At 42.8% G+C, this 19,243-nt stretch overlaps 1 protein-coding gene across 4 annotated transcripts in view; it reads left to right on the top strand.

The window, feature by feature from the left end:
* Positions 1–15,927, top strand: part of Egfr (epidermal growth factor receptor) — a 56,171-nt gene extending 40,244 nt beyond the window's left edge. For 2 of the 4 annotated variants that reach the window (XM_035453306.1, XM_035453304.1), the window contains 9 exons: positions 6,097–6,252; positions 7,152–7,227; positions 8,525–8,671; positions 10,524–10,621; positions 11,345–11,512; positions 11,834–11,881; positions 11,919–11,921; positions 12,749–12,854; positions 13,468–15,927. In XM_035453306.1, coding sequence (XP_035309197.1) covers positions 6,097–6,252; positions 7,152–7,227; positions 8,525–8,671; positions 10,524–10,621; positions 11,345–11,512; positions 11,834–11,881; positions 11,919–11,921; positions 12,749–12,854; positions 13,468–13,829 — 1,164 coding nt within the window. In that variant the 3' untranslated portion in view covers positions 13,830–15,927. The remainder of the gene's footprint in view (positions 1–6,096; positions 6,253–7,151; positions 7,228–8,524; positions 8,672–10,523; positions 10,622–11,344; positions 11,513–11,833; positions 11,882–11,918; positions 11,922–12,748; positions 12,855–13,467) is intronic. The other 2 variants (XM_035453303.1, XM_035453305.1) reach the window with 1 other exon arrangement.
* Positions 15,928–19,243: the final 3,316 nt, after the last annotated feature.

Below are 19,243 nucleotides of genomic sequence, written 5' to 3'. Positions count from 1 at the left end.
GTACCATTTAAGCATGACCTGCCAAAGTTTCTGAGGTTCCACTGGCTCTTAAGATAGTTTTCTCTTTTTTTCATTTTTTATTTAAACTAGAAACAATCTTATTTTACATATCAATACCAGTTTCCTCTCCCATCCTCCCATGTCCCCCACCAACCCCCATCCCATCCTCCTTTTGCTCCCCAGGGAGGGTGAGGCCTCCCATGGGGGATCATCAAAGTCTGACACATCATTGGGGCAGGGCCTAGGCCCTCCCCCATGTATCTAGGCTGAAAGAGTATCCCTCCATAGGGAATGGGCTCCCAAAGCTCATTCATATACAAGGGATAAATACTGGTTCCTTTGCCAGAGGCCCCACCAATAAACTGCCCAGGTCCCCCTACTGACACCCACATTCAGGGGGCCTGGTTCAGTCCTATACTGGTTTCCCAGCTGTCAGTCTGGGGTCCATGAACTCTGCCTTGTTCAGGTCAGCTGTTTCTGTGTGTTTCTCCAGCCTGGTCTCGACCCCTTCACTCATCACTCCTCCCTCTCTGTAACTGGATTCCAGGAGTTCAGCTCAATGCTTGGCCTCGGGTCTTTGCTTCCACTTTCATTGTCTACTGGATGAAGGCTCTAGGATGGCATATAAGGTAGTCATCAATCTCATTATAGGAGAAGGGTATTTAAGGTAACCTCTCCAGTATTGCCTAGATTGCTAGTTCGGGTCATTCTTGTAGATCTCTGGACATGTCCCTAGTGCCAGATCTCTCTTTAAACCTATAATGGCTCACTCTATTAGGGTATCTCTTTTTTTCTCTCCTCTATTCTTCCCCCAACTCAATCTTCCTGCTCCCTCATGTCCTTCTCTCCCCTCCTCTTCTCCCCTTCTCTTTCTCCTAACTCCCTCTCTCCTCCTCTCCTGCTCCCAGTTTGTTGAGGAGATCTTGTCCCTTTGCCCTTCTCTGGAGAACCCTGTATGTCTCTCTTAGGGTCCTCCTTGTTTCCTAGTTTCTCCTCTATATTATATTAATCATAATTTCAGCCTGATATTTAAAGCCACTGTTGGGCTCCTGTACTTTGTTTATATTATTCTGATTGGAAGTCTTCCAATGTTTAGGGCAGTTCACTCATGGCCTGTGGTACTCCTGCTTAGGAATTCATAAGGATTCCTTACTGTGTCATATTGTACTAACCAAGTAGTGAAGCATACACCCCTGAAGGGGAGGATCATAGTGTTTTCCTGAGTGATGAGTGCCATTAGTGGTAACACATCTCAGTGTTAAACAATTTTCCTTTTACAAGAGTGAAGGAAAACTTCACAGAGACATTCAGTGGCTGAGCACAAGCTAAAGTCCTAACATTTCAAAGTCTGATCTATTGACTCACAAAAACTCTTCATTGACCCACAGAAGCATTGAGCAGCTTCAAAAGTTTTCTAGATATTGGTGGTTATACAAGTTCATTGTCTGAGCTAAACTGCCAAGAAGCTTTAAAAGAGAGGATGTGAGGGAGGGAAAAAGAGAGAGAAAGAGGAGGCAGTTAGGGAAGAAACCAATATAGAATTGAAAGACTGTAAGAAAATTATACTCTCCTTACCATTGATGACAAAAGTTGATTCTCTTCTCTACATAGAACCTGTGGAGCCCCAGGAGAATAAGTTAGAAAGAATTAGGGAGTCTCTCAAGCTCTTCACTCCAAAGTTTACTGCAAGTTTCCACTTACTGGAATGAGTTGCTTAAGTGTGTATATTCTTCTTGGAATATAAAGCAACTGTTAAACCCAAAATTACAAAAATAAGGTCATGAAATATCAATTCAGCTTGGCAAACACCACTACTGTCCGCACCCTTAACTCATACAAGATTGTTTATTTCTGGAGTTGTGAAGTAATATTTTTGGAGTGTAGTTTATCTTGGGTAACTAATGGAAGCCTAGGAAGCTGAAACTCCTATAAGGAAAGCTATAGCAATGTGGCTCTATCATAGTAGAGGAGTGGGGACAGGAAAGAATGAAAAGGAGAGTGGATACGAGTTCAACCCGGAGCTACTGTCTATGTAGACACGGGTGGTAGAAGAGAGGCTCTGACTTGCTCCGAATACCATCAAATATGCAGCTTCCTACTCCTGTGCCCATTGGACTCAGGTCTTTAGCATTCAGATCTGCTCCCTCTACCATGGCTTCTGCAGGCTTCAGGGCAGGATTGTGCATTAGCATTGGGGGTGGACCTCCCATCTCCGTGACTGACAACACCAAACTGAACAGTGATTCAATGCACCCACTGCTCCTGCCCACAGAAAGAAGGGCTTATAAGATCCATTTGCCTTCAAAACACACACACACACCTCATAAATGACGACACAATACAACAATACCCATGCTAAAAGGACCAAATATTTGCTTTATTTTAATTATGTTAAATTTTGTCTTTCATCCTTCATCATAAGACAATATAATTAAACTTAAGCCATCAACATAAACTGATCCCTTTACAGTATAAATGTGAAAAGCATATTAACCAAAATCCAGCAAGTAACAGAAGGAGCTTTTGGCAGCATGCACACTTGCTCACGTGTTCACATTCTTTCCTGTACTTGATGCTAAAAGCACAGAAACACTGCCCAGCTGTCTCCCAGCTCTGCTCCTTCCTTGCACAGGAAAGTGTGGGGGCCACTAAGCCTGGGATTATCCTTATCATGATTTCTAAGGCAGAACAGAAATGGATCCTTCTCTAGCCTCTCTGAACTTTGCCCAAGACATGTGGGATGTACAACCCTTGGGAAATTGGTCTTTAAATGTCACTGTCTACTCCCAGTGCTTTATTGTTCTGCAGGGCCATGTGCCACAGAGACCTTTGATATCCCTATGAAGCACAAAACTAGGCCAAACCTAATAAGCTGAAGTTCCACTGTGGCTCTTCAAGTTCTTTTTTTTTTAACTTTAGCTTTTAAAAACCATTCTCTCTGTCCTGTAGCAATTAAACAAAAATAAGTATGCTAAAATCAATTAAGTAAAAAGAATCAGGAAATGGTCCTCCCGGGAGGCCCCATAGGAGCCAGGGCTGATATTACTATTTAGATTCTGAGAGTTCATAAGCAATAAGCTCTTGTCGTCAGTGACCTGTTAAAATATAACCTTGTTAGGTTCGGAGATGGCCTCTCAAGCTGCCTGGAAAGTGTGGGCCAGAGCAAAGTGGATGGACTTGTCTCTATGTTCCAATGGATCTAATCTCTCTGTCCCCAGTTTACTTGACTTAAGACCCTTGCTGAGCTGTGTATCTCAGAGTGTGTGGGCACTCTCCTCTGGCTTTTCCAAGACTCTTCTGAGGAAATCTGTGTTTACAGTTAAGCCATGATGCTCCTTTAAAGCCCTGAGCCTGTGGGTGTGATGAGCCAGCAGGGCTCCATGACTTTATCACTCACACAATGACAGGGAGTTCTTGACACACCACCAAGTATTAGATTTTTGTTGTTTTGATTTTGATAGTACGAGCAGCTTTGGCCCAACCAGCAAGTTTCATTCAAGGGCCACAGCAGGGGAAATTAGAACCAATCTCCATGGTGTCTGGAGACTGGGAACTTGTCTGAGAAGCAGGGTGCTCTAGATCTCTAGCCAGTGGCCCTGTAGGTACTTAAACAGAGAGGCTGCTGTACTATGGTGGTAGCTGGTGCATCCTCAGTACTTGGCACTGCTGTTGTCATTCATTAACACGTGCTCAAAATGTGTCCCATGAACCAAATACAAGTTAAGCATTTTACTGTTGTTTCAGAGTCTCATACTGCCCAGACTGACCTTGGATTCAAGGGTACCCTTGAACCCCTGATCCTCCTGGCACTACCCATGAAGTGCTGACTAAGGAATGCAGCACCATATCTGGGTTTCTATTAATCATTTAAAGCAGCAAAATAAAAGTCAATACGGGTAGTTGTGTGGACTTTGAAATACCCTCTCAAGTTCTCCTTGTGAGTTTAATAAATGGACAAAAGACAAGAAGCTTTAGACAGAGGCGGAGGAAGAGAACAGATGACTGGTCCTCGGCATAGAGACTAGTATGTGACTCATCACTTTAAGCCTGTGCAACATCCCCACAGTAGTTTCTGGTGTGAAGAAGGAGTGGGAGACATGATAGAAAAGAATAGAAGACAGCAAAGGTAAGAGAGGGTAAGGACGGAGGAGAGGTGAGAAGAGAAAGGCACAGGGAAGGCAAGAGGGGAAAGAGAGGACATTTTACCCAGCAGAAGGCCAAGTGTTATCACTCCTTTTCTAGTGGGGAAAAGTTCATCATATTTAGTATATCGAGTCCTTACTCTTATAAGACACAGGGGCACCAAAGGCAGTTACAGTTCCATAAATCAGAGCTGTGGCTAGAGCTGAGGAAGGAGACAGTCTCTGAAGCACAATCAAACAAGAGAAAGGGGCAGATAAAGTGAGTTGTGTGTTTGGAAATGTTTCTCTGGCTTCTGCCCCTTCCTGTCCTTTCAGCCCCATCCCTCCCACTGATTCCTAACTTGGAAGAGTTAATCCAGAAAAGACTCTTCCAGTTTCCTCTTGGGTAGACACGAGGACTCCTCATTCCTATTTCTTTGCACTTGCAAATCTTCAAAACAGAAACACATAAACTGACCAGCATCTAAAACAAGTAAGAACTTCCTAAATAATACGATAGAGTGGGGGATAGTTCTTGTTCACAAGAGACATGAACAGTGATTGTATTTTCCAAAGAAAAAGGACATCAAGGGTTTCCAAACTAGAACTCAAAGCTAAGTGTTTTGATAGCATCTACTTTCTTAAGATGGCTGGTTCTGCCCTCAAAAAGAGCATGATTTCATTCTGATACGCTAAGTCAACAGTAATCTTTTATGTGAGAATCTGTGCAAAAACAAGCAGAGAGTTTGCCTGGAATTTTAGGAGATGATAGGTATACCCTGATGATGTACTGGAGCAGAGGTGCGCCTACCTTCACGAACACACTGACTAGAGGAATCAGTTAAAGGCTCACTTATTTTCAGGGCATCCTCAGCAGGTGCCGCTCTAGATCAGCTCTGTGCAGGAGAGTTTATACAGCATCAGTCTGATAGGAAGTGGGAGATGGGGCCTACTATCCTGGCCAGCAGAGAGAGGTGTATTTGGGAATAGAGAAGAGAGTGTGGAACAAAATATACAAGACTTCAGCACACTTGACTCCTAGCCCGCCCCTCCTGACAGCCTGCCTCTGCATAGAAAAGGCCTTGCTGGTAAGCTAGTATCAGAAGACCACATCAAGGTAAACTCCAGGGGAGCCCAGCTCAGCTGAGCCCACCCCAGAGAAGGAGTAGAGGCCAAAAGTGATGCCCATCAGCCAGCAGGAAGGAAAACTGCCTGTGACAGGGACACCAGAAGGTTTGAGCAAAGACAGTGGTTCCAATGGGGTGTTTCTGAGAATTAGTTGTGCATCAACCTGCTAGCTACATCTCAAGCATTATTTCTTTGTTGCTATTATATTGGTAATTTTAATTGCAGCAGAATATTGAGCAGCCAAGGAGGTGGTAAAGGATGGTGTCTGGTAAAACATATTCAACACCCCTGTCCTTTTAGAAGAAAAAAATGACTAGAAAGTAAAGCTGGGCAAAGTTCTCTCTGTTGGCAGTGATTCCCAGAAGGCAGCCCAAGGAAAATGACAAAATTATGCCTGAATTCCACAAAGGAGCCCTGTTTTGCCATAGTCTAGTGAGATTTGCATTAGCACTCTTAAATTAAGGAAAGAGCTAATTCATGAGGCCTCCAAAGGTCTCCAGGTAGCAAGCTATAGTGGATGCAGACACCTTAGGTCTGTACCCAACAGTTGGATCTTACTCTACCTCTGGCCTCTTCTGCTTGTACCTTGAGTATCTGGCTGGAGAAAAGTTCCTGATCACATGTGGTTATAGCTCCCTTCACTTGTCATTCATTCAAGATAATCACTAATGTTAACCAACAGCAAGTTGCAAAGAATGAAGGCTCACAATATATTCCCTAGTGTGGAGCAGCCCAGGGATTCTTATGGACTTCACCTTGATTTCAGGGGCACAAACATCACCTTCCCATGACACTAGAGATCCTCTGGATAGTTCACTCCCTCATCAAAGGGCACTCTGTGTTTCAGGGCATGAACTATCTGGAAGATCGGCGCTTGGTGCATCGTGACTTGGCAGCCAGGAATGTACTGGTGAAGACACCACAGCATGTCAAGATCACAGACTTTGGGCTGGCCAAACTGCTTGGTGCTGAGGAGAAAGAATACCATGCAGAGGGAGGCAAAGTAAGGACCTAATAGTAGATGGGGAAGCATTTCTCTGACAACCAGACCCATCCCCCTACTTGTCAGCTGTGGACAGCATTTGCCAAACATTACGAGTGAGGTCCCAGCAGCTGCCACTATGACATGGGGTCTAGTCAGGGTCATCCTCTACTTTGTAAATGGAGTTTGGTAGGAGAGGTAGTGAAGAGGGAGACCCCACCCCCACCCCCAGAGGTCAAAGAGAGCAACCTCCCATCTCTAGGTGACGTATTAACAACTGTTGAGTTCAACTCCCCCCTCCAGGAGGAAAACACCCTTCAAAAGACCAGCTGGGAAATATCACAGCTAATTTAGTAGTACCCTCTCTTGAGACTCATATTCAATAAGCTGCGTTGTTCTGGGAGTTCCGGTGAGTCCATGTGACTCATGCTAGGGACTGGCAGTAAGAGGGCTGGCTATCTTCCCTATGTATTGTTTTTAGTTACTTCAAGGGCTTGCCACAGCAATGGGGGAGGGGGTGCACAGCCCTACCAGACCCCCCAGATGACCACCAGCCCTCTCTAGCTACAGCCCTCTTACCCTGCTGACAACATTGCTCCAATAGCACTGTCAACCACGTGAACTTGGTTACTGAAAACATACTCAAACTCTGGGAGCTAGTGCTTCAAGGAAATAACACAGCCTTAATTCATCTTAATTGTCCAATGCCCCAAATGCTCTCAGCTACAGCTTTCATGAAATGGGTCTGGAACCCACCTGTTCTCTGATATATTTAAAAACCACCTACTGAGAGGGAACAGCCTGGCAGAGAGGTCACCTGGGTTTTCACATTAGTCATTTGCAATTATACCAAGAGTGACTAGATTTTTTTCAGCTGTAAGCTAATCATTTTCTTGCTGCTTTACTCACATTGTTCCAAGGTGCCTATCAAGTGGATGGCTTTGGAATCAATTTTACACCGGATTTATACACACCAAAGTGATGTCTGGAGCTATGGTAAGTCAAAACTCTGACACTAATGAATTTGTACTAAAGCTAAGCTGGTTCTTATTATTTGTTAAATGACATTATATGCTCTGACATGCAAGTGTTACCTTCTAAGACAGTGAGCATTAATAATGGAGTTGCTGTCTATCTACTGTACTAAGAGAATATAGCAAAGGAAATGATGTTTAACTACCACACCAAGGATCACTAGAGACATCTATGAACTCAGGTCGCAAGGAAGGTCATAGGGGGAAGAGGACCAGAATGTGGGTTAAGCCTATGCCTGTAGAAGTCAAACAAATGTAAGCTCTTGCTTTGAACTTAAAGGGAACCAAAGGAAGACAACAAATGAAGTATTTCTGATAGAGAAATGATGTTTTCTCATGAAATGGGCAAGACTATTATTTCAAGTGGTACTTGATTTATTATCTCTGTGCCAAAGAGAGTAGCTTGACAAGGGTAAACCATAAGGATAACTGTAGGAAGTAGATAAGAACAGGAAAACAATTATTGTTTGTACAAAAGAAACAACTACCTCACCAGGGCCCAATTCTTCTAAATAGAGCAAAGCCATGCACAGGACTATGCTTCGTCTGCACAGGGTGACCACTCTTGGCAAGCCTGCCTTGCATGTCCTCCCTTTTACTTGTGGCCTCACCAGTAATGCCCTTGGTTGCTCCGTCAGGCACTTGATCCTTGAATTTGCCCCACAACAATTCATGGAAAGGTTGGAAAACCCTGTCATTATGAAATACAACTCTCACCTTGAAGGGAATAAGGGAGAGTTTATTCTGAACCAGACATGGGTGGTCATCACCAAAAAGCACAAATTCAGGCTGCCCTGAACATCTACCACAGAAGCAGATCTATCAGATTGTATTAGCTACAGGACATTATATATAAAATGCTTTGCAGTTTACAACTGTATGCATACAGTGCTTATTTCTACTACTGTGAGTATAAAGGCACTCAGGGCAGCTTGGTAAGTGGATGGACCTTGTTCTGTGGCAAACTCATACTCCACAGTTATCCTTATCTTTAAAGTTATTACAGAAGTATTTCACTTATTAGTCAGCAACTGTATGCCTCACATTAGGCTAAACATTTTACATATGAGATCTTACTAGATCCTTGAAATCAAGTTAATGAAACAGATGCTATTATCCTACTTGATAGGCAAACCAAAGGCATCAGTATTCAAACCAATGGCTCAGGGCTATAGAAACATGAGTTTTTAAAGACTTAGCAACACGAATGACTAAATATCATGAAGCAGTAACTTTCTTTGCCTGCTTTGTCTACTCAGGAGTCACTGTGTGGGAACTGATGACCTTTGGGTCCAAGCCTTATGATGGAATCCCTGCCAGTGAGATCTCTTCCATCCTAGAAAAAGGAGAACGCCTTCCACAGCCACCTATCTGCACCATCGATGTCTACATGATCATGGTCAAGTGTGAGTGAATGGGGTGACCATCCACACTCTTGTAGATGGGCCTGGAAGGACATAACTACTCTTAACCAGTATCCAAGGCTTTCATTTCCCTGAAGAAACACCATCAGTCTTTCAGGCAGGCACACAATTCCAGAAACATCATAAACACCTCCTGCAAACATTCTTTAGGAATCACTTGATTGACTCATTCTGACCTCATATTTTCCCATATTTGCAAGCAAATAAACTAAAGTCTTTCATAAGCCATTATTCCAAAATATTCTACTCCCTGGGTTGCTCAATGACCTTACAAAGTTGCCTTACATTTTGAGACCTGTTACCAGAGAGACTTAATATTTTTAAATGCCTAACAATGAGTAACCATGGGAATTTGATAGAATCAACATTTTGACTCTGGCTTAAACCTTTCAAACAGTGGATTTACGTGAGCTCTCCTGAAGTATAGCAGTTAATCATTTTAATCCCAATAGGAGTGTGCATTTGGATCAGTGCTATTATTCCACACACCCTGCAAGTGTGTTCAGCTCTGAAAATAATATTACACATATGATAACATTGTCATAAAAGTGTATCACAGGAATATGACAGAGTCATTACCTCTGCTGCTTTCCACTGTTGTGATAAAACACTGACCCAAAGCAATTTGGCCTGCAGCCTACTGTCCATTGTCAAGGAAAGCCAGGGCAAGAGCTCAAATCAGGAACCTGGAGGTAGGTACTGAAGCAGAGACTGTGGAGGAATGCTACTCACTGGCTTGCTCTCCCTGGTTCACTCAGCCTGCTTTCTTACACAACTAAAAACTACCAGCCTAGGGGTGGCACCATGCACAGTAGACTGGACCCTCCCACATCATTCATTAATCAAGAAAATGCCCCCATAGACTTGCTGACAGGCCAATCTAATGGAGGCATTTCCTCACTTGAAGTTTCCTCTTCCTAAATGACTCTAGCTTATTTCAAATTGACAAAATCTAAACAGCACAACCGGGTTAATATAAACAAAATGTATCTCTGAACTTTAGACCAGAGAGTTGATCTGTTTTCACTGCTTTGGTTTGGGTTGAGGAAGCTGAGGTCCAAAAAGGTTACATGATTTGTCTAAGGTCACATAGCAATTTGGCCTAAAATAGTTTGACATCCAGTTGAAAAAAATAAAGTGAATCCCCAAGAGGCACAGGGATTTCTAGTCCACAGTTTTTCATCCCCATCACTGGATCTATATTTAGATCATTGTGTAATCCAATGCACCAGTGTGGCTATTACATAGAGCTTCACACAGAAAGTAGTAGCTTTATTCAGCCCTAGGTTCAGTCCCCGGCACGGCAAAATAAATAGCAGGAAATGGATCGAGCCTTCTCATATGTATGAATGGTAACTAATTGTAGAAAGTCTTGATATTTCTCTAAATTTAGTCTGGTGTCCAGTCTGGGAGGCTATGGAGTAGGGACAGTGAACGCCCAAAGGCATGCCAAAACCAGAGTAGTTCAGTAGCCGTGACTGCATAGCGATGCTCTGTGCTCACTGAAGATCATAATGTAAGAATGATGACTAAGGGAGACAAATGTAGAAATATCAGCATGTTATTGTTACTTTGACTTAAAAATATTGCCATAGGTCTGGGGATGGATGACAAGTCCCTGGGTTCTACCCCTAATGCAACAACAATTTCTCATGGACTTTGAGAACCAACCAGTGTCAGCTTATGTGCCAAGGTTGAAAAGTCAGTCCCAAAGATTATATACTTCACCATTCATTTGCCTAGAAAGATCACAGCATAAGTGCTTTAAGCAATGCCCTCTTCATCATTTCTTCCAGGGTGCTAATTGCTCTGCTGTTCTTCATTTCTTTCTCAGGCTGGATGATAGATGCAGATAGCCGCCCAAAGTTCCGAGAGTTGATTGTTGAATTCTCCAAAATGGCCCGGGACCCCCAGCGTTACCTTGTTATCCAGGTACCAGGCCACAGTTTGCATTTCCATTGTCAAAATCCCTCCAATGCCTCCAAATGCCACTGTGGGGCATTTTCTTGTTAATAAACCCTTTTGTGTATTGGAGCTACTTCAGTTACAACACAATGATTCTGAACTACATAGGGATAAGTGGTGGGTTCCACTCAACTCCAAGTCACCATGCTCCATTTGAGCAGTCCTACCTGAACCCAATGTGTTCCTTGGATTCACTTGTCAGTCTTCTTACATTTTGCCCCTAATAGAGCCCCGGCTTTGCTAAACAGAGAAGCAATACTTCACTGTCAACCTATATGGCTTCTGTCCCTGACTCTGTATTCATCCCTGTGCCACCTTGTACAACCAATCAGCCTGTTTCCTCTTCTAATTCTGAAATAACAAAACCAAGATCATTTGACTTTGTGGATTTTAAGCTTCAGTAAAATAATATAAGCAAAACACAATGTATAACATTGTGTAGGGGATGGGAAATGTTCCCATTGCTTTTTCCCTCCTCTCTCCTCAGCAGTTTTTCAGAGGCAGGTTGTTGGAATCAGGATATGTATGTTTTTTATTACATTGCAAAGTGTCTGAGAACCCCAGAGATCTCACTATAACTAAACTGACAAGCCTGCAAGCACCTGTTGATAAAGACCCTTATTCCTGTAGCCAGGAAGCAGAAGAGCAGCTCCATTGCCCTTTCTAATGGTTTCAAAATCTCTATACCAGGGAGATGAAAGAATGCATTTGCCGAGCCCTACAGACTCCAATTTTTACCGAGCCCTGATGGATGAAGAGGACATGGAAGACGTAGTTGATGCTGACGAATACCTCATCCCACAGCAAGGCTTCTTCAACAGCCCGTCCACATCTCGGACTCCTCTCTTGAGTTCTCTGGTATGTGCTCCCCTCTCATCTCTGTCATCTGATTTAAATTGATTTAGTTTCCATTTTCTAGATTATATTTGGAGAAAAAGGAGTAAATTTTAACAAAATGGAACCTAGCATCATGATTGACAGTTATTTAGTTATTTAGTTGCCTGGTTTCTCTATAATTCCAGACAAAAATTCTTCTCCCCCAAAAAAATTTGCTTCCATCCAAAGCTTTAAACACCTTGAAATATTTCAACTCTGTGAGACGTACTTCCTACATCCACTGTAAATAGATGAGAATATACCGGTGTACCCTGAACAACACTGCTTTTATTTTTTTTCCAGAGTGCAACCAGCAACAATTCCACTGTGGCTTGCATCAATAGAAATGGGGTATGTATGAATGTGGTATAAGCTAGAATCGAATAAGCTGGTTACACATGGCAAGTGCCCATTTATCCCCACATTGTACTGACTTTCCTTCCTGAACATCCTTTTCCACACCATGGCTTCTTTGACTGGAATCCTAAGACCAGCAATTAGCGATCACTTATCACATGACCACAGGAAGTATGGTTCATAGGCAGACAGCATCAGCATCACCTGGCAGCTGTTAGGAATGAAGATGTTCAGATCTCCAGGAGACCTACTAGCAGAATCTGTGGGTGTGCCACAGTTGTGAGCACCACCCTTCCAGTCAAACTGAATGTGACCAAGTGCATTGCTTCAGACTGTGCCTGAGCTATGTGTCTGCCCTATGTGCTTGCGCTATGCTGCTCTGAAGCCATGACACCACTAATCAAATTTTAAATAACATTGAAGCAAAATATAAAATTCAACTCATCACACATTCCAAGTGTTCAGTAGCCACATGTGTGTTGCGTGTGACTGCCTTATGATAGAACACAGATTACAAGGCATCTCCATCCCTTCAGGACATTCTGTTAGAGGTACTGACCAAGACATTGTCTGCCTCTTGCCCACTGGAGCAGGTGTCACTTTGGAGCTTCTAGGAAATCTGCTTTCCCAGACTCAGACTCCACTGAGTCTACTTTGGTTTTGTGATGGAGTCTGACTATGTAGCCCAGCAGGCCTTAAACTCACAGCCCTCATGTCTCAGCCTCTAGAGCTCTGAATTCACAAGCATGTGCCATCATATCTGGCTTGAAAATGCTTTTTAATGAGACCACAGGTGAAGCTAATCTATAGCAAAGTTTGAGTAGTTCTAACTGGACTAACCTTACTGAATTCTCTCTCCAGCAGAGCTGTCGTATCAAGGAAGATGGCTTCTTGCAGCGGTACAGCTCCGACCCCACTGGTGCCTTAATGGAGGACAGTATGGATGACACGTTTCTCCCTGTGCCTGGTGAGTAGCTTGCTCAGGAAACATTGCCTTGGTATCTGCTCTCAAACACAAGTTACTTGTTCCTTTCCAAGTCATCCAGAGGTGGAGACTGGAAAATCTGTATATGTGGTGAAGGGGAAAACAAGAAACAGAGGCAACTGAGCATGCTGGGAGGCCTGTGTCAAATGCAAGTTGCAACTGGGTTTTCTGCAGATGTTTTGGGTTGGAAGCATGTAGCAAAAGTGTCCATGTATGTATGTTTATTCTGTGTATCTATCTACATATAAAAGATGGATATATGATTCTCTCTCTCTCTCTCTCTCTCTCTCTCTCTCTCTCTCTCTCTCTCACACACACACACACACACACACACACACACACACACACACACACACTACATATCATTCTTTAAATTTGCAAAAAGCCACACATGTTCATTGCTTTGAGTAGACAGAAAGTATCACGGTTTATTATGCAGTCTCCATAGTATTCCCAGAACTTCCTTGCCCTCTGATGTTAGTTGTCTCCCTGAAGATGTCTGCAGAGTTCTCAGCTATTTCAGAGCCATGAAATTCTGCTTTGGGAATCTTAGGATGAAGCTTTACTAACTTACATGCTTTCTTTTTCATTTCAGAATATATAAACCAGTCTGTCCCCAAAAGGCCAGCAGGCTCTGTGCAGAACCCTGTTTATCACAATCAGCCCCTGCATCCAGCTGCTGGCAGAGATCTGCATTATCAAAATCCCCATAGCAACGCAGTGAGCAACCCTGAGTATCTCAACACTGCCCAGCCTACCTGTGTCAGCAGTGCGTTTGACAGCCCTGCCCTCTGGGCTCCAAAAGGCAGCCACCATATGAACCTGGACAACCCTGATTACCAGCAGGACTTCTTTCCCCAGGAAGCCAAGCCAAATGGCATCTATAAGGGTCCCACAGCTGAAAATGCAGAATACCTAAGGGTAGCACCTACAAGCAGTGAGTTTATTGGAGCCTGACATGGAAGGGCATCATACCAGCTATAAAATTTCCAGACTTTTCAGAAGCCCAGGACCAAATTATGGCAGTGCCTCCACTCCTGACAGCTATGCCCATCTTGTGCCCAATGCCAAACCTTCAGACTGATTTTAAACTGTAACTACAATGGGCTTTGTCTTTGAGCCAAGAAGTGGGTCCCTCCCATGATACACTTTGGGAAGGTGAAGGTACATCTTTTGATCTTCAAACTGTGAAGATTCTAAAAAAGGCACCGGTCAAGACTGTTGCCCATCGAAACAGAAGTTTACCTCATGGTGAGGTGCATGGGAAACACATACATATGGAGATTTGCCACATAGGGACCTTTGGGTTTTTATTTTCTTTATATGATTTGATTCATGGGCTCTTCCAAGAAGGAAGAAGCTTGCTTGTGGTATGTATTACACAGAGTTGCCAGGGGCCAACTGTGACCAGACAATTGATTCCACCAGCTCTGCTTCAAGACACTTCTGTGGCAAGACAACTGAATTCACAAGATGTCCTGCATGCCCTGAGCAGGCCACACTTGTACAGCATTAAATCATGGCAGGTACAATAGGATAAGCCACTTTGTTACTTACTGGGGCTGGAAGAAGAAGGATGAAGGGGTAGAATTTTCCCTCAGACTTACTTTTGTATAAATATGTCCCTGGTACTTAAGCCACACTAGTTTACCAGTGTTTTCTGACTGTTAGACTTCCTCGTATGTTTTCCGTTTCATTGTTTTGAGTTGTAATATGCTTTCCCATCGTGATTTCATGAAGCCAACAAAAAAACCAGTATTATCAAAGAACAATCATGATTCCACATTTGAACCATCAGTGTTCTAACCAAAAGCTTTTAATTAAGATGTGTGATGATGCAAAAGTTCATAGAGGAATATAACCCAAAATTTTAGTCTCAGCATCATGTCTGCTGAAGCACATGTCATGAGACCACAAAAATGATGCTGCTCTTCACATCCACTTTGCCTGCACCCCTCTGCACCCTAAAATTAGCATAAACCACACATGGAGAATAGTGTTTGTTTGTTTGTTTTTTTTCGTTTTTGTAAGTAAGTGTTTACTGGAGATGTGTTTTTCTCTCTGGTAAGCTGCCACTGAATTTTTCTTGCCCCCTGAGAAACATTATCAAGGCTACTATATAATAAGTGACAGCCCATGGTAAGGTCATGGAAGCTTCCAAGAAGAACATTAAGAATCGAGTGGAACTCCAGTGGCAAGCATGCAATATGAGTTTGACAGTGACAGCAAGGCTTCCATGGATGCTTTTGGGAAGAAATTCATCCCTAAGGAATGCACCCAACTGCTATTGGTGCATCCAGCTACTCACAGTCTCAATGTTTGTTCTTACTTTTCTCATCCTTGCAGCCCAGTTAGTTAATAGCTGTCTTTGGTAAACAATATTTTAATACTCTCGGTATCTGTCCCTTCCCATTTATCAAGGGATAGATAGAAATGGACTTGTAAACACTAACCATAAAGCAAATTGATGAAGGCCAGACAACTCATATCAGCCAGGCGCCAAGAGCACAGAGCAAGGAGGACACATTCTGTATGAGGAGATCTAGAAATTTCACACAAGAGATAATAATGCCCATTATCCACTGAGATAAAAAAAAAAAAGTCTTAAACCCCAAGGGAAATGGAAAGTATGTTTCCTTAGAGAATTCAATGAAGAGAGCAATGACGGGAGAGCTCCGTAGTAAGTCAGGTGCGAGGCCAAGTCAGTGCTGCCCCTCAAGCCTGGGAATGAAGCTTGCAGCCTCCTCTGAGTTTCCTAACTGTTGTCCACTCCTGGCAATGTCAGGCTGTCATCTAGGAAAATAAATAGTTAGAAATTAAGCAACATTGCTAGAGATTGAAATCCCATGCCATTGCCAGGAAATGCCACATTGGTTAATTATCCACCAAGAAAGCAGAGGAAGCATTTAGGCAGGTGTTTTGTTCAAAATGACCCTGTTACTTACTTATCAGGGCAGGTGATTGGTGAGGGAAAGCTGTAGAAAGCCAGTCAAATTGTAGCAATGAAACCTTAGTATTTTTGTACTTTGAAACACTTTTCTTATAACAAAATAAAGTAGCAAAAATTATTCAAACTTGCTTTTCTTCTTATTTAAATATTCTGCATAAAGTTTAGTTGTTGTCAGGGTGCCAGCCTGTCCTCACTGTGTGCAGAGATACATGGGGCGGGAGAGCTGCAACGCAGCCCTTTAGAGCGGTGGTTCTCAACCTGTGGGTCACGACCTTTTTGAGGATCAAATGACCCTTTCACAGGGGTTACCTAAGACCATCAGAAAACACAGATATTTACATTGCAATTCATAACAGTAGCAAAACTACAGATATGAGGTAGCAATGAAAATGATTTTATGGTGGGGGCGTCATCACAACATGAAGAACTGTACTAAGGGTCACAGCATCAGGAAGGTTGAGAACCATGTTTTAAAGGGACCTTAGTAGCCACTGGTATAAAATAAGCATAGAGAGGGGAAGCACCATCCTGGAACCACCATTCCTTACATCCCTGGCAGTCCTCAGCTTCACTTTTCCACTAGATAGCCAGAACCAGATACCTCGAAGGACATCTTTCCACTAATTGTCTCTCAATCTAATCTCAGATGAACTTTTCCTATGCCCTGGCCCCACCCTGGCTCTTGGGCAATTTAGGGGAAAATAAATATAATATAATATAAACGTAGGGGGGGGCTAACACTTACAATGGACATAAACATTATACGTATGCCCTACAAGGAGCCCCTATCATTATACCCTATGAAAATTACTTTTTACCTCATGATGGGAAATGATCATCTCTTAAATCCTAAATATTCTCTGAGTCCTGCTGCCATGAATTTTATAGATAAAAGACCTGGGGAGGCACCAAATCGCCTCCTACCTAACAAATACACAGTTTAAGCATTTGTTGAACAGGCTTTGTTTTGTGCTTTAGAATCCCACCCCATCCCCAAACTGTGGACATGAAAGAGCTTTGAACTGCATACGCACTAAAGGACTGTGTCTTGGGCTAGGCTACCATGAGACATTTCCAGCCAGTAGAGTTTCAGCCTGATTCTTCTTAAGCCCACAGACTTTCCAGAGTACCCCCAGATATCCCAATAAATACTAAAGTTTCAAGAGCCACTGTTGGAGAGAAAAACAAATGAAAAGACTTGAGAAAGGGACCCTTGGCACTCACTGCTAATCTGCAGTCACTCCTTTTGGTCCTCTGATTACAACTGTCTAAGACAAAGCTGGTACCTTGACTGCCAGTGAGACTTCCCTGGAGAGCTTAGAAAGATTTCCCCAGATCCTATAGTCTAATCCAGTCACAGAGATGCACTCCAGATTTGATTCTAATAGACAATCTGGGATGAAGTCCCCATCTGCTCCATATTCATCACTTGTACAGGCCTGCCACTGTCTACCCTGTCCACAGTCACTGTTGAGGAAGAGACTGGGTAGAGGAAGAGACTCCCTGACACATGGAAGGCAAAATCTGCAGTCACCACTATACCTGCTCCTTGGCCACAAGTGTGGCCTTTCCAAAATCTATGCCCACCTATCCCACCCCTTTTTTCCCCAGCACAACCTTTATCCTGAAAATGGTAAATATCTAAAAATCTGAGCCTTGCTAAAGTTCTGGGACATCTTGCTAAAGTACTGGGACATTTTGTGTTATCTGAGAAGCAAGTCATAAAACCGACCTCCTTCCACCCCCCACATTGAATGAGCTGTTCCCACTTAGGAAGCAGATGTTAAAATTTGCTTAATCTCTACTTTCTTTTGATAATCATGTATTTGTATTATCGCATAATGATCTGTTTACATTTCCTTGCTTGGGGGCTGTAAAACCTTAACTGAGCAGAAACCCTTCCTCCTTTTCCCAGCCACACCTGCCATTCCAGAGACAAACATCTTTGTACTGTTAAAGCCACGTTTAGATGGAATTTGTAAATGTAAATGTATTTTTGTAACTTTTTTCAGTATATTGTCCTCTTTATGTAGCACTGAACTTTGTAAAGTATATTTTTTTAGGAAATTCATTTTTTAACTAAAAAAAAAGAACTGTATGCTTTAGAAAACTGCAATGGAATCAAAATTTGAAATTGAAATCTTTGCTTAAAAATGGTTCAGCAGAGGTGGGGGGGGTGACGTCTCTTTTCTCTGAGGTGAGTGTACAGCCTCATTGCGGAGCTAAGTTAGGCAAGTCCTGGGAGGAGGGTCATTATGGCATCCTTACAGTCAGAAAAGATGGGCGGCACACATGCTTCGTGCTGGTCTGAGCAGGAGCTGTGCATTCTGGGTCACTGTTAACATAGAACTTACTGCCTGCTCATCACTACTAGAAGAATTTAAACACCTGTCATTCTCAGGTCATCTACCAATATGACCTTGTAAATGTAATAGATTCGATAACACAACACTTGGTTGGTTTACAGATGCTAATATGGCATTAATGCCAGTTTTTTTGTTTTTATATTTACAAATGTCATTGACTTACTACTATGTACTAGAAATGTCTGGAAAGCCATAATAATATTCATGCTGTTTGGGTTAATCGATATATCCCTGAAGTCTGTCAAGTGCAAACATGGTCACTCTAGAGAAGACTTTGTCAGCCATGCATGCAGCATAAAATCGCCAAGGTTGGTTTTAAAACTGTTGAAATCCAGCCATACCCAAGAATAATTCAATATGAATCTCCGTGGGGTAAAATCTGGGAATTCTTACTTTTTAAAAATGTCCTAAGTACCTTCTACTGTATAGAGAAGGTTAAAATTCACAAGCTCAGGGATTAGCCCTGGACTATCAGGTGACTCTGCAGATGCAAATGATGTTCAGACCTGGAGAACCCTAAGCCTGCTTGTCAGGCATCTTTCTGGGAGTTGGGGTACCATGCCAGGAACCTAGTCAGGATTCCCATGGCAGCTGTGCAGGCATTAGAGGGTTGAATGTCTAGCCAATGGGCAAGAAGCAAAGGAAGTGTATGTAACACAGACACCACCACCACCATTTTTGTATTGCCTAAGCAAACTCTGCTAAGAAATGGAGGTATTAAAGTAAAGGTACTATGCTGCTTATGCCTCCAACATCATTGGCAACCCACTAACCTCTATTTCCCAAAATGAAAATCTTGACCTACTATTTTTACTGCAAAAGGCAAACTTCAAGACAATTGGCAAATACTCTGGTGGCTTTTGTAGGAATAAAGCCTCAAGAACAGGAATTTTGCATTAAGAAACACAAACAAACACAAGTACATGCACGCATGCACACACACACACACACACACACACACACACACACACACACACACACACACAAGCAGCTAATCCAGACTTTTCTACCATGTACATATACATAGTGATCCTCTGTGGCCTAAGCCTGTCTTG

This window comes from Cricetulus griseus, assembly GCF_003668045.3.
Source record: "Cricetulus griseus strain 17A/GY chromosome 1 unlocalized genomic scaffold, alternate assembly CriGri-PICRH-1.0 chr1_1, whole genome shotgun sequence".
Classification (NCBI taxonomy): Eukaryota; Metazoa; Chordata; class Mammalia; order Rodentia; family Cricetidae; genus Cricetulus; species Cricetulus griseus.
The sequence above is the reverse complement of the archived record's forward strand: the minus strand, read 5'-3'. Positions and strand labels throughout refer to the sequence as shown.